General features: G+C 37.1%; 1 protein-coding gene across 2 annotated transcripts in view; it reads right to left on the bottom strand.

Moving 5' to 3' along the window:
• Nucleotides 1-15,998, bottom strand: part of exoc3l2b (exocyst complex component 3 like 2b) — a 31,797-nt gene that overhangs the window by 15,061 nt on the left and 738 nt on the right. The window contains exons 1-3 of one of the 2 annotated variants that reach the window (XM_089121286.1): nt 12,451-12,584; nt 6,932-7,414; nt 4,684-4,901 (exon numbers count right to left, since the gene is read on the bottom strand). In XM_089121286.1, coding sequence (XP_088977412.1) covers nt 4,684-4,901; nt 6,932-7,392 — 679 coding nt within the window. In that variant the 5' untranslated portion in view covers nt 7,393-7,414; nt 12,451-12,584. Of the gene's footprint in view, nt 1-4,683; nt 4,902-6,931; nt 7,415-12,450; nt 12,585-15,998 lie in introns of those variants that run through there. The other variant, XM_089121287.1, reaches the window with a different exon arrangement.

Here is a 15,998-nt window from a genome sequence, read left to right as displayed (position 1 = left end):
GACAAAATGATCTGACGGCACGGGCGCTTCGGTCTGCGCATGCGCCGGAAGTGATCGCTTGCGCGCCTACGTCACTCTTTGTTTATACAGACATTTCGGAAGTTTTACCTTTCACTAAACATATTTAGATATACGGGAAACCGCAATGGAAGACGATTTCAGTATATTTAAATATGTTTGGTGAAAGGTAAAACTTCCGAAATCTCTGTGTAAATATTGAGTGACGTCACACACAAGCGATCACTTCTGGCGTAACATTGAACTGATTCAGTTCGGTTCAGTTGGACATTGCACAACTGATTTAAATCACTTGGTTGTCACTGTGATTACACAAGGTAAAAACGATATAAATACTGTTCGTTTTCTCACAAAAACCGCTCGTTTCGTGTCTTAGGCCATCAGTGTGTACTTACATTTACGAGTCATTAAATCATGTTTAATTTTGACTTCTCTATGCATGCTTTTTGGTGCACCCCCTTAGCCTCCAGTGTATGACTGATAGACAACAACGGTTTGACAGAAAAATGTCAAAATTGAAAATACTGTGGAAACAAAGACACCTACATCTTGGATGCCCTTGAGGTAAGCTGAAACATATCAAAAAATAATTTCAAAGTGAACTATCCCTTTAACTTACATCTTGTTCAAATGTTTGGAAAGAAATAAATGCGCTTTATTCAGCAAGGGCATATTAAATTGATCAAAACTGACGTTAAAGAAATTTTCAATTTTACAAAGTATTTCTATTTTAATCAAACGCTGTTTTGAAGGACATACTTTTATATTGGACAAGCAATGGTCCAGATGTTAAAAGCCATGCAGTTTAAATGGTTTTATCCCACAGTTATTAAAATGCGGATCGATGCCAGTAACTGAGCTGAGCTGTGCAGAGCGGACAACACTAGTTCTTTGTTTCCAGAAAGTCTCACGCACTAAATTCATGGTGTGTAGAGCATACTTCACTTAAACATGGACATGTCACCACCCTTCCTTAATGAAAACCACAGGGATTGAACGGTTGCCTTTTAAGGGCACATATGGCACTATGCTACACAAATATACCTCCATCACCATTTCCAAGAGGAGGTAATGGTATTTACTTTTGGCAAGGGATTTTAAAGGGTGGGGGCTGACAACCAACTCAACTGAATAGATCTGACTAAGAAAGATATCTGCTAACATTGCACCAACACACCTGCACAACCAACACCTCTCAGCAGGACCAATCAGCCGTTACAAGGAAAAGATTAGCCTGAGTTCTAGGAATGTAATGGAATATGATCTGTTCTTTGTCGTGCCACAGGTTCAGGACCATTTTCCATCAAACCTCCCTCTGTAAGGGTTTCAGAGTCAAAATCCGCCTGTCAAGCCGGAGCTCGAGAAACCGAAGAACTTGAGGCATAGCAGCCCACTGAAACTCCCTCTCTCATTCATTCACTTCCCCCATTTAATGCTCAGCATGTGCAGAGTAGACATATTTTCCCCAGAAGTGAAATATTTAATAAGTGAAGGGCGATTGTATTTCCTGCCTCTGCCTTAGAAGCACAGATGGGTCGAGTAATACTTGGCGGTATCGTCCCCTGTGCCCAATCCTGTCCAGAAGGAATTTCACATGCTAAAATCTTGTTTCAATGTCCAACCCAGTAAGATGAAGTGGCTATCAAAGTGACAACTGGCCTCGCCTGCCACTGGAGACCTTAAGTCAGGATTCGAAGTGATGACATGAGCCCTTCTCAGGACAGAATGGTCCCACTCCCTTCTTAATGAATGTAGACGTGGCCAACGTCAACAGAGCAATCCTAAATTGGACCATTTGGAAAACGAGTACTCCACCTTACACTAAGTGGAACCCTGCTCTAACTTAATGCTTGTTGGTTTATTTGACCAAATCTTCCTGCCAAGTGTTGGACAATAGCTGGATAAGGTGGAAGTGTTGGCTATTCCTTTTTTCGAGTGACTCTGCCAGTTGGCATGCAGGAATATTTGCTATCAGAAACGGGAGTGTATAGATTCCATTCAGATACTGTTTCCATGGCGGCCATGACAGAATGACTCTCAGCTGTAGTTATGGCTTATGGTTGGAGGTTGCGGGTAGTAATTTGGTGAGGTCTGGAAATCATTCACTAGGATGAGGGGTAAACGCCCTTCTATATGGCTGCTTTATCAATTCACTCAGATTTCATACACTCTGCCAATCTCGAAGACAACTGAATGCATTCAGTTCTGATAGATACCAGCCACCCGAACGCAACGAAGACCTTGCTTTCTGAACAATGAGGTTTAGTTGCAACATGCTTTGCGTACCAAGAACAATTTCTTCATATTGTTATGACAAAACTACATTTAAAAAAATTGGAAAGCATGGTATTTTATAAAAAGTTTTTGTCAAGGAAACCTGCAGTATAACAATTTGAGTGAAATTTTGCAATGAAGTTTAAGTTTAATCCCAGAATTTAGCATTTAGTATGTTCTTCCTTTGATTTAATATCAACATGTACTCGAATCCACATTTGGAGTAAAAATTCCACATTTTCAATGTTATTTAATTAGAAATAAAAATATTTTGAAACATTATAAAGGCCTCAATTTAATACATCAATATAAATAATATTTACACTACTGTGCAAAAGCCTGTGTTAAGCCAGTGATCAGCTAGTTATTTATATCTTTTGCTGTAATGTGTCAATAGGAAATATCAGTTTACATTTCTAAACATTCCTTTTGCCATTTATTGTAATAATCCAGTGAGATTTTTGAATGTACAAGGAGTCTGACAACAGCCGGTGCTCCACACGAAGATCTGATCTCATCATCATCCAGAAGAACGGCGGAAACATCTCCAAAACACTTAAGAAACCTTCCTGCAAAGTTAAAGTACTGTGCAATTAAAAATATCACTATTATTATTACAATTAAAGGCAAAAGGAATTTTTGGATATATATATATATATATATATATATGAATGATATTTTGAGCTATTAAATTTAAGATTGGTAAAGTAATGACAAAGGAAGTAAAAGCAAACAAAATGTTTTGCCTACTCATCAAGTGAAATCTGATCCGGTTGACAATTGACACACTCCATGAACAGGATTGACGTCCTGTTCTTCTCTCAATTTTCTGGCTTTTCTTGCATGCGCAGCAACCGAGGCATGCAATACACATTGTATGAAGCAAACTTCCTTATTTAATGTTTCTTTTGCTCCATATACCCTTTGAATGCATCATTGTGAAGATGTTTGATAACATTCTTAAAAAGGACTCTGTGAATTAAATGCTAAACATCTTGATTATCATTCACTCAGGAATGTGCTTCCACTTGAGGACAGCTGCATGGATGAAGCAATGCTTTCTTTTGTCACAACAATTACGTCTGCAAAATAAATGGGAATTACAATTTAAGCTCATAAGACCTTTTCTGGAATACTTAAGAAAGAATCACAAAAACGGATACTAAACAAAAAAAAATGGTTTAGCAATGGAATCTTGTATATTTAACATGACATCCAATCAATGTGTAAACAAAAGTGCGCTTAAACCAAATTACAGATGGATCGTATAGTGTCTGGTGGTCTACTCAGCTGATAGCTGAGAGTTACTAAACTAATAACTTTGAAACCCAGATGACTGTTGCGGGAGGTCACCAGAAGGTTTCCCGTCAACATAATGTGGCTAAATACACAAATAAAAAGTGATTTTTTGCTGTGTCAGCTGGGGCATGCAAAGCAGCAAGAAATCACTAACCCTTTCCCCCCTACTGAAACACAGCAAAGACATGACCAAACATGACACTGTTTGGCACATTCAGTTCCCCTTTGCTCAGATTCCTCTTTTATCATGTTCCATGCTTCATTTACGCAAGGTAAAGAGGCTGATGGTTTCAAATTTTACGTATGGTGAAAACACCAGAATTTTACTAGGCCCTCGTACTATGGTAAGAATGATTAGTCCCCCCCCCCCCCCCCAAAAAAACCTTGATAATCAGCTAAATGCATGCCGCTCTGACAGTCATGTTCCCCCGATTATCAATCTTTCTGCAAAATTTAGTTCCAACTCTAATCAAAAACATCTGAACCTGCTAATCAGAATCTTGCTTCAAAAATGACACACAATTGTGCAAGAGCATAGCTGGAATTAAATTATAGGTTTAGCACACAATGAACTCTGTTGACTGTTCAACAAATGCACCAGCAACCACTAACAATGTAGATATGTTTGCAAAACAGTCCAGTCCTGTGACGTTAGCAATTCGCATTCTCATTCTCATCCTTCACTACCATTCTTTATGCTTTTTTTTCTTTAACAAAGAGAGCTCGGAACTTGCTGCCAGTGTTGAACCTTATCGCTCATAGTCTTGCAGTAAAAAGCCTGAAACCTGAGCATGCAATCATGTGCAAATTCCTACGTTGCATGTTCCATGCTCATGCAGGTCAAGCTAAACAGCCAAGCTCTGGTAGAGTTGTGGTTAAAAGTTTGGAAACAAGCATTAAATATAGTTAGATATTAGTTTCATTCATTATTTAAATGGTGAATTAATTAGCAAATAAAGCCATGTTTAGCACTATCAAAGTCTTTGATTACTGCCTAAGGGCAATATAATTATGCTTCATAAGAAATTAGAATATTCTGCTAACTGCTGCTATACAAATGCACAGCTTCAGATTCACTAGTTGACTGTTTACCTGATAGTGGCTCCCTGGGTTTGACCTCGGGCACCTCCTCAACTGGCTCTTCCTCGGGGCCCTGGGATGAGTGGTCCTGCATGGACTCCCTCTTCATCTTGCCCTTGCCCACCATCTTCAGGAAGGAGAGTCGACGACTGGTGGAGTCAGAATCAGCTTCTGAGCATAGGTCACCATTGGTCAAGCTCTCCTTGCGATCTTTACACTTCCCTGCCATTCTATAGGAAGACAAAGGTTGACATGGTTGATTAGTTAAATTTTGATTTTGCAGACACTTTTATCCAAAGTACATCGCATCTAAGTCAAGATATACATTTTTATGTATTTGAAGCATGACCACGTTGTTGCTAGAATCATGCTCTTCTACTGTTTGAGACTCCGGAAAGCTTTATGAATTATGAAATGAATTGTTGCAATAGCACAAAAACACATAGTCTTTCATAAACTAATAGTGTATTTAGAAAACTATGAATTCAAAGGCATGTGGCTAGAACAGTGTCTAAACCAGTAGTCTATTCTACTAGTGGCAACAAATGGAACTACAGAAATTATAATTGTTTACAAATGAGTTTCCCAAACCTCCCTTTGGCAATAAATCATCATATAAATCATTAATTAGACCTAAAATGTTTATCACACTTCATTTCTTTCTTTTGTGCAACGAGTGTCTGTACATTTTCAGCCATCTTGGTTTTCTTTTTATTCATTCTTCCTATATGGATTTTCAAAATATCTTTGTTAAAGAGTTTTAGCTACAAATTGAATTATTTAAAGCAAAACATTATTTAAAAAACAGACAAAAAGTCAAATATACAATACTGTGTACTTAATGGGTTCAATGAGGAAAAGAACTACAATCCCATGATGCATTCCGAATGACACAATCGAATTAATTAATCCAATTAAAATGTAATATAGAATTATAGTATTACAATATAATATAGTATTGCTTTTAATAAATAGATATAGTCACATATCTACACAATATATTTTTCAAATATATATTATAGTTTGAAAGCATATAGGGAGACTAAATATTACATCATCCGCAATGCTTCATGGGAGTGGGCGGGGTTTCTTTGCAGAATCATGAATAATAGTTTCTCACCAGGAATTTAAAAATAACTTATTAAAAAATAAGTTAAAATAATGCAGGCTAATGGCTTAAACAATAGCATATACCACCAATGATTAACAAACTTGTAGCTCACAGTAGTTTATAAGTTAAAAAAAAAATAACCCGAATGTTGCACTCTGAAAATGCAACCGGAACCAAATGACATTCTTTTACGTTGATGATTGTCGCATGTGCATTCTTCTGCTGAAGATTACACATACAGGGTTCTCTGCATGATTTATTCAACGGCCCAGACTGAACTCTGCAACCAAATCTACAGATGAAAATTACCCCATAATTTACTCACCCTCAAGCCATTCTAAGTGTATATGACACAATCAGAGTTATATTAAACAATAACATTGCTCCTCCAAGCTTTATAATGGTAGTGAACAGAATTTATGATTTTGAAGTCCAAAAAAGTGCATCATAAAAGTAATCCATATGACTCCATGGGTTAAGAAAGGCCTTCTGAAGCGAAACGATGCATTTGTGTAGAAAAATATCCATATTTAAAACTTTATAAACTAAAATTACTAGCTTCCAACAGACAGCCATTACCACTGATGTACAGCAAAAGTATACTGATGTATAACCCTAAACCGACACATAACATATTGACAAATACGGAAGGGCAGAGGATAGAGCAAAAAAACAAACAAACAAAAAAAAACACCAGTCACAAATTAGAAGTCTAAAACGAGAATTTTTAAAGAAAAATGTCAGAGTATTTTGAAAAGGAAAAGGAGCTTGAAATTGTTGCCCAGCCCTATTTATTTGAACTGCAAGAGGTGTCTACATCATACATCGCTTCAGGGGTTACTCTTTTTGCTAGTTATTTTAGTTTAAAACATGGATATTTTTTTTTTCTTACAAAAACCCATCACATCGCTTCAGAAGGACTTTTTTTTAACATCCTAGAGCTGTATCAATTACTTTTATGATGGATGGATGCACTTTTAAGGACTTTAAATTATCATAAAGCTTGGAAGAGCAATGCTATTATTTAAAATACCTCTGATTGTGTTCGTCAGAAAGAAGATTTGCATATATACCTTGCTTGAGGGTGAGTAAATCAATAGATAATTTTCATTTTTGGGTGAACTTAATTCTTTTCAATTCCCATCATACCGTAGCAAGCTCCCTTCTGAACTCCGTCTGCCCTTCTTCTTCATCCCCAGGGGTGAGGCTGAACCTATAGAGCCCTGTGGGGAGGGAGTTTCCCTGCCCTTGCTCCTGGCAGACATGCGCAAGTTCTTGCCCAGCTTGCCCAGGGTCTTGAGGGGGGAGACCCCCTTCATGCGCTCCAGCGTGCCTTTGATGGAGCTTCCCTTCCCTGAGCCTCCACGTCGCACCTCATTAGCCTCATTTTCGTCTTCCTCATCCTCAAATGGGTTTCTGTCCCGCGGCACACGCCCATCAAGAAGTGAGCCTCCATTGCTTCTTGGCCAGTCCTCATCTGAACCAGGCTCCTCAAATGGATTGTGGTTAAGACTCATTTTTCTGAGAATGAACTCACTACGTGTAGTCTCCAAATCCACACTAAATCTGCCTCCCTTCAGCCGAGACGGGAGGTTCTTAAGGACTGGCATGGTTGCGCTTGGAGGATATATGCTGGAAAAGAGATAAAACAGTTATCTTTCAGAATCCCCACTACCAGTATGAACTATAAGCCATTACAGATGCCTCTACAAACAGGAAATTACTGCCACACAGGCCAGTACACTGGCATTCATCCATCATGCGGTTATGAGCTTTCATTTTTTTGTGCAAAAAGTTCCTTGGTTCTTTCCCACGTACAATACAGACAAAATTAAATAGTAAAATGCACATAGAAATAGAGAGACTGGATTTGGGGATAGATTTCAATAGGTAATGTCTGATAATGTGGACACTGTGGTGACTTTAATTCATTTAAAAATACAGTAAAAATGCAATTCATACATATAATGGAAGATTTATACCTCTTCTTTGATGAGCATGTTGTTATGTTCTGAATTTAAATTTGTTTTGACACTTTCTTTGGGGGATATAGTCAAAATGTAAAGGTGATACAACTGAAAAAAAGACAATTATTTCAATTATTATTTCCCTCAAACAAATAGTTTTTTCTGCCAAATCAACTACAACCCCCATGCAGGAAAAAACCCCCATAAAAATAGGAAATGATGTCACAGAGAGGACCATTTCAAGGTGGAAGGTGACCTCGTGGTGCAACTCCCCAAATACATATTATGAATTAGTAATTTAAATTATTTGTTAAAAATACTTTATATTTGTATAATATTTATATAAATAGTAATGATTAAGTCTGACACTCACATTCAAGGTTTAAAAATATATTGTTATCACATGCATTTTTAGTTTTATTAGCAAACATTTTATTAATTCGTTCTCTCATTATGATTATAATGTCGTTATGTTATACTAATGTGCTCTTTCATTTTTTTTTTTTGTTAAATCGTGGCCCTGAAAAAGTTTTATTTGTCATTGACCGATGTACGATTGAGTCCTTTTTCTTTTACTGACGTTTTTCGCAGTTTTAAACATCAACTCAGCTATACACACAGCATTAAACAACACAGATAAGACAGATCTGACAGTTTTATTTGAAAGATTACGTATTTTATGATAGCAGAATCTGAATCACACCCTTTGGTTAATCTTGAAGACAATTATTATGAGGACTTTTGATGTTGGGCCTGCCTATGTCACAAGAATAATAAAAAGAAATCCTATACTCAAAGAGATGCAAAAACGACATACTGTATACACAGCCCAGAGAACGAGAACAAACCTCGAGTCTATTTCAAGACAACATGTTTGCCTCTTTCAAAGGCTTCTTGGGTAGAATAGCCCACTTGGATATTTATGGCTGGTGACAAACGGGGATAGGAACAGCGCTGAATCACATCCGGTTTGCTAATTTGTGTGCTTGTTGCGTATGTGTGTGAGCATATGAGGGGACCAACACTGCATGAATCATTAACTTTGGGTTAATGGTCGTCTACCTGGCTTCCTCTTGATAAAAACTACATTCTGCCATTTTAACAACTGTAAACAAACATGTTCCTGAGATCAAAGTCACATTCTATACAGTAGCTTGGAGACCAATTTCAGTGTGTAACAGCCAACAAGCCTTAAATTCCTAGAGAGGGTCTATTGTTTGTGGCTTCCTACCTCTTTTAAATAATTATGTCTGCATGATTTTTCCATATGGGTTACCTACCATTCAGGGCTTATTCTTTTATGATCATCCACATTGCAATGTCTGACAAGGTATTTCGAAGAAATTTATTACATGTTTGTCCATGTCATAAAGTTCAGTGGAGATCCAAAACAATATTGGAAACCATTAACTTTCATTTCATGAGCGAAAACTATTTTCTTTTGCGTTTAACAGAAAAAAGAAAGTCATACAGGTTTGTAAAGAGAAAATAATGACAGAATTTGACATTTTTAACTGTTGTTGAATCACTAGTGAGATATAATTATTAGTCAAGGAGGACACTTACATAGCAAATGGAGTGAACGAGGAGGAGAACGTAAGTTACACTTTCCTTGAACCATAAAGAAATTAACAAGTTAAAAGAATGAGTTAATAAGACACAAAGCGACTGAAAAGTCTCACAGCTTCAGCGATTGAAATTCCATTGCTGATCATCCTCTCTCAATATTTCCACTGAAATTCCAGCTCTAATTATAAACCGTACAGTGGAGCCAATATGGACCGTCGGGTTAGATCATTGGGTGGATATAAAAAACATACTACCGCTTTCCCAGACCAACTCCTCTTCCTGTCTCATACAGGTAGGGGACAAAAGGGACAAGCCCCCTGCATTACAAACTAATGGCAGTGACATTACGTAATAAGTTCACTGGATAAAGTTAAGGAGAAATCAGACTAATGAGCTCTCTGTTACATCTACAGTTAATAACCAGCAGTTGTGATTGCCACATTTGAGGTATTACAGGATGGCATATTAACTTACAGCCATATTTCAAGAAGTGATATAATGTCAGTACCATGACTCTACTACTAATTCTTTTTTACATTATAAAATGTATTAACAAACCTAATAATATAATATGGTTAGGTCACAGTTAGTCTCAGGCTCAGCCCACAGGCCATTGGTTGAAAGTCTGATGCCTATGGTACACAAAATGGGAAAAACATGCGCTGTGTCCAAAATATCCACTTAAACCACTAACTACCCCCTATGTAGGGGGTAGGGAGTAGAGCACTATATAGTGAGCTCACCAGCATAATAGAAACACCACTTTCGGACACTACTCGATTGTCTCTCGGCGCCGTTGATTACATCATCTGTCAGCTGGTGCATTTAAAAACTAAAAGTCATTTCTGGCCATTTCTGTTATAATGCGCTATACTCACATGATTATGACTTATTTTTACGATCAGCGCAATGCATTATGGTATGTAGGGCTTGGGTTAGTGACCATCGGTTGTACACTACTTTTCAAAATGCATTCTGGGATACATTGAGTGGACTATATAGGGTATTATAATCATCACTATACATTCGGACAGCACTACAAAATGGCAAGCTCACTATATAGTCCACTATATAGTCCACTATATAGTGAGTAGTGGGTGATTTCGGACACAGCAATGGAGTTTCGAAGTTGTGGTTTGATTGGTCGTTGAATTGTACATGCTGTCTGGGAGAAACGCGTCACGTTCTTTAACAGTCTGCCGAGAAACAAAGCCGCCGTGACGCCAAACCCTCTCATGGAAGAAGAAAGCCATCGTTTTGTGTGTGACAATGAGCACTTTGAGGATTTTCAAAAGTAAGTGAAGTTCAAGGCTCCATTGTTGCAGTAAACTTGCACAACATTCTTGAATTAATAATTTATTAGATGCACGCCGGTCTGTTATCGTAGAGACGTCGTTGTTACATTTTTATGCCCCTAAACATGATGCGAAAAAAGCTGCTATAGAGTCCAAACCTTGTGCCATCAGTCTGAAGGTCTGGCTACGCGAGACTAGGTTAACCAATTAAAAGATTTTACTTTAGCTTATTTTCTCCTGAAAATGTATTTTATTTTATTTTATTTTTTTACTAGTATTGATCATGTTTAGCTTTTGTACATTTTGGTTTGTGTCAAAGATGGCTTCTGGAGGATGCAAAAACAACAAAATCTTGTTACATAAGATGCATCAGCTAAGTCTCACTCGATCCGTACCATAATCCTCATCAACTGCACCTACTATTTCAAAATTATGCGGAACCACAGACCGCAATGCCAGTGAGGTTCAAAGTCTATCATCTTGTCTCTTAGAAGGGATGGGCAATGAGTTACACTGAAACGGAGGGAGGACTGGTCTTAATATGTGACTGATAGAGGAACTGCTTCTGTTGTAGCTTTGGGTTTCAGGCTCTGGTTAAAGGAAAAGCACTGGAATGTTGGAGAGAGCCAAAGACAACCTCCATATGACTTTCCCCAAGGTGAAGTTTCAGTGCTCCTAAAATCATGGGGTAATGGAAGCTTATGATCTCAAACATGTCCAGTGAAAGTACTGATTATACTGGTTAAATGTAAGGTATATTGACCAATATTGCAGATACAGACACACACACACACACACACACACATATATATATATATATATATATAGATAGATAGATAGATAGATAGATAGATAGATAGATAGATAGATAGATAGATAGATAGATAGATAGATAGATAGATAGATAGATAGATAGATAGATAGATAGATAGATAGATAGATAGATAGATAGATATGTTTGCATGTCACTGAAGCCACAGATTCGGCTGAGGATGGAAGTGTTGAAAAGTGTCCCTTATCATCACCACTATATTACAGATGAACTCAAAACAAGCAAAGCATTATATGGGTGCCGCAAGGTCAGATTACTTGTTTTGAGTAACCAGCACTGCTAAATCTTAGTCGACCATCTTGACATTGGAATATGCCCTGCTATAAAGGCTTGTGCTTTACTGGGACATTATCTTTTACTTGTGAGTAAATCTTTAACTGTGCACCAGGAGAACAATGTTAGATGACCTTATAAGATTGTCTGTGAATGAGGACGGATTATTTCTTTTTTTAAAACAGGAAGGATAAATATTTTACTTAATAAGCAGGAAGGGAAAAGTATTAAGTCAGCTAGTTTACTATAGGCGAACTATTTTTTTACATCGTCATGTGACGAGTTTGCAAAAAAGACGTGTAATGAGGATTAGATTTAAGGACAGAGAGGGCAGTAACTGCTGTGACACTATCGACATTGGATTCAGTTCAATTTCTCTCACAAGAGATGTAGAAAAGTTTAGTTTCACTCAAAAACTGACCTACAACCGGGTAAAAACAAAAAAAATCAATAAACAATATATTTATTGGCGTTAAGCCTGATTTCCCTTTAATTCTCCCTTTTTCAGACATATTCAACATATTAATAAAATATCCCAATATTTCATTCATTAAGCCTAACAGTTCAACAACCAAATGCATAGATTTGAAAAATAAAAACGGCAGCGTTACTGAAGCATTGCGGCGGTAAATTATTCAGTGGTTAACATGGTAACAAATGAGTGAAATGACATAAGGTCCAGTGAAGTTTAGCACTTTATAATAACAAAGGGGAAATAAAATAAAAACTTACGGAGTCCATGTCGGTCTGTCTTCATGTCAGAAACGAAATGTAAAAATATTTAAATGAAATAATGTGACATTAATTCAAATTGAGGAACGTCCCACTTATGTGTCGTCCCACTGGTGTGTCAACACCACCGTTCAGAGTAAATGACACGAGCTGTTCAGTTGGGACTTTTACTTTTTGTTTGTGGGCAGGTCTAAGAACTGCCTCCCCATAAAATAAAATAAAATAAAATAAAATAAAATAAAATAAAATAAAATAAAATAAAATAAAATAAAATAAAATAAAATAAAATAAAATAAAATAAAATAAAATAAAATAAAATAAAATAAAATAAAATAAAATAAAATAAAATAAAATAAAATAAAATAAAATAAAATAAAATAAAATAAAATAAAATAAAATAAAATAAAATAAAAATTAATATTATTTTAAAGATATTTTAAATATTTTAAAAAGATGCAGGTTCTCCAAAATGATTTCACCAGTGTGCCACTATGCAGTATATATGTTACTAGTACCTTTTTTTATTACAATCATTTAGTGTGGACACAAGGATAGTAAAAGCAGTAAATTTTGACCTTGCGGAGATTGTGTGTGTGTGTGTGTGTGTGGTTGTTTTTTAAAAAAGTTTTAAATAATTCGTATTCAAGTATTCAGGACATTCCTCATTTAAAAACATAACAAAACGGATAAACCATAAATGGATATGTGGCTTCTTTAATGTTTTTTTTTATTATTTTTTTTATGGGTCACGGGCCATTAAAATTGACCAGTGACCTTAGAGGTCTTATATTTTTGCCCCAAAGGAAAGTCAGACAAATGCGTATCAATTTTGTCTGAACAATATAAATTGCTCTGGAGTGCGTCATGGGGGCAATGCTAAAAGAAAGCAAGCATGTTGAAAGAGTGAGCTTCTCCAAACCCTTGTTTTCTTAAGTATTATGAAATCTGTGTTCTTCAACAATATGATAAACAGTACAGAAAAGCTTCTTCGCTGATGCATCAACAAAGGATTGCCACGAGTCTCATGCCTCCCATGAGCCTCAGGGGCTTTCACAGAGGTCAAAAACTTGGCATAGCTATTTAACTCTCTTTTTTCACATAGGATGAACAATCTGTGTTATAAACATACAAACAAGAACACTGACCACTTGGGCTGAGCAAATGAGCTGCATGTGGGAAATAACAACTTGTTGTATACGGTTCAAGCATGTTATCCCCTTTTTTTCTTTTGGAGCTAGCTTATCTTCCAGACACACTTTCCCATGTCCATCTTGACCTCCCTGATAATCAATTAGGATCCATGCAATATCTTTGAAAATGAACAAGGACAACACACCTTCTTGTTCCTGTTGATTGTCGGGACAAAAAGTGCATCAGGAAACCACAATTGGCGCCACATCTAAGACGAGCACTGAATAAAGCGAGACTGTATAAAGAGAAGCTCCAAACTGGGGTGAATTCTTGGCTTGGGGAGCAGGAAATAGTACCGCATAACATTAACTTTGTCATTGTTGTGTGTGTTTGCTGGTGCATCCTTTGCTCCTGCTCTGCCTACGAGGTTCACTTTGGCGATGTTTCAAATATTTCCCAACAGCCTTCAAAAGGACAATCTGGCTCGCATTTTTATTTGACATGATTCAGTTTGTGTACATATGTGTAAAACATTCTACTATTTATCTGTCATTATATTATATATTTCTGTCTATATTACGATATGATTAAATCGATTTTTTCCAACCCAGTTATCTATTTATGTAACTGATAAATATAAAGTAGTATATATTTTTAGTATAATTAAATCATTTAATTATTTGTTATAATAGAGAAATACTTTTACAGTAAGACATGGATGTTTTTACCCAGCATTAAGAGTACAGTTAGACACATATTCTATTTATTTGTTTCTTTCTTTATTTAAAAATAGTATCATTTTTATTTTAGTTCACCACTGGCAAAATGGGTTTTCAATACAAGTTGGCTGCCTATAAAGTAGAAAGACGAAAGAAAAATCTAAATCGGCGCTACCTGGCTAGAGAAAACAGAGACAAAATGCTGTCGTCTTCCCTTTTGCCAAATAGGAAAACTTCAACCCATAATGCCATGGCCATTTTGCCATCAATGGTCTGCTATACCCTTTCCAGAGTCAAATATCCCCAAACTATAGGAAATATTTCTTAGCAAACCTTTATTGTTCCCGAGTGCAAGAATTCAAAAGAGTAAATGTTTTGCAGGAATGAGTTACTTTCGATTTCCAGTGAAGGGTTCTGTCAGTTCTGCAACAACATGAAGCAAATGCTGACACATACATAAGAAAGTTGCTGCCATAGTGTTTCCTTTTCACCATAATAAAGTATGATCACATTTTCAAACCCTTCCAATAACTGTTCAGTTAATAACCCTCTGTGGATCCGACTATCCATGGCTGGGATCACAAAAATGCGGAAGTATAACCTGTGGTTTTCACAAAAGTCCTGCGAGTTGTAAAAAATCCAAAAGTTACAACCACAAAACCTGTGTTTGTTTAAACGAGGATCTCGTTTGATTACATCTTTAAAAGTATCTTTTCATTGCTGCTTGTGGTGTGCATTACAGTAAAGCACACCATTCTTGGTTTCTCGCCGAAAGTGGTGTGCTCACATCCCTATTTGTCACCAGTATTATGCAACCTCTCCCTGGCACCTGAGTGAAGGGTCAGCGGAGGATGGTCCAATCACAGCCCGCCTGCATCCTGCAATGGGGCTCCTTACGGACCACAGGAAAAGCCCTCTGGATCTGTGCTGAGAGAAGGGCTCTATGTCATGCCACTAAAACAGCAGCGAGCAATCAGAAGCAGCCTTACTGACACACTCCAGTGTGGTGAATGCCAGCAGAGGAACAGGGGGTTATCCTTTATAGGCCCCGTTTTAGCTGGTAGCATCCTGATTCCGTTTTACTGTAGTGTGGGCATCTCCAAACGGGAATCCACTGGATGGACGTCACAAGTGTAACCTTTTACATTGAGAGGGGTCAGGTTAAGGCTAATTTAAGAGGTTTGTGCGGGAAAATGTCACTCAGCATGTGAGGAAGGCTTTGGGTTTTTATGGTTGTCGTCGTGTCATGGCTGCGTTTTCTGTCATCTGCAATGTCCTGTTTACTGTTCCTGCATGGTACAGGTGTTGTTTTCACACACTTGTACAGTAAGACTAATTGTGGTCATGTAAAAGGTCAAAGGTCGTGTGATAGTGGTTCCTTTTTGGTTCCTGTTTGTCCCTACACTCTGGCCTCCTATCTAAGCTGATATGTACCTCTATTGCTTCTGATGTAATACATTTATAAAATCAAATATATGATGTTAGCTTAATGTTGTACATCTTTATTTTTTTTAGTGTTTTCCAGCATTTGAATTAATATGTAAATTAATTACTAAACTGAAATAAAGACAAGCCCCTGGACGTTTGCTTAGGCCCCCTAGTGGCCCCCGGGTCCCTGGGTGAGAACCACTGCTCTATGGCACATTCATTTGTGAATTGGTAGAAACTGTTCAAATAAGGCAGATGTCCTCGGAAACA

Source organism: Pimephales promelas, chromosome 16 (assembly GCF_988280905.1).
Source record: "Pimephales promelas chromosome 16, fPimPro1.hap1.1, whole genome shotgun sequence".
In the NCBI taxonomy this organism is placed as follows: Eukaryota; Metazoa; Chordata; class Actinopteri; order Cypriniformes; family Leuciscidae; genus Pimephales; species Pimephales promelas.
Note: the sequence above shows the minus strand (reverse complement) of the source record. Positions and strands in the feature narration are given on the sequence as shown.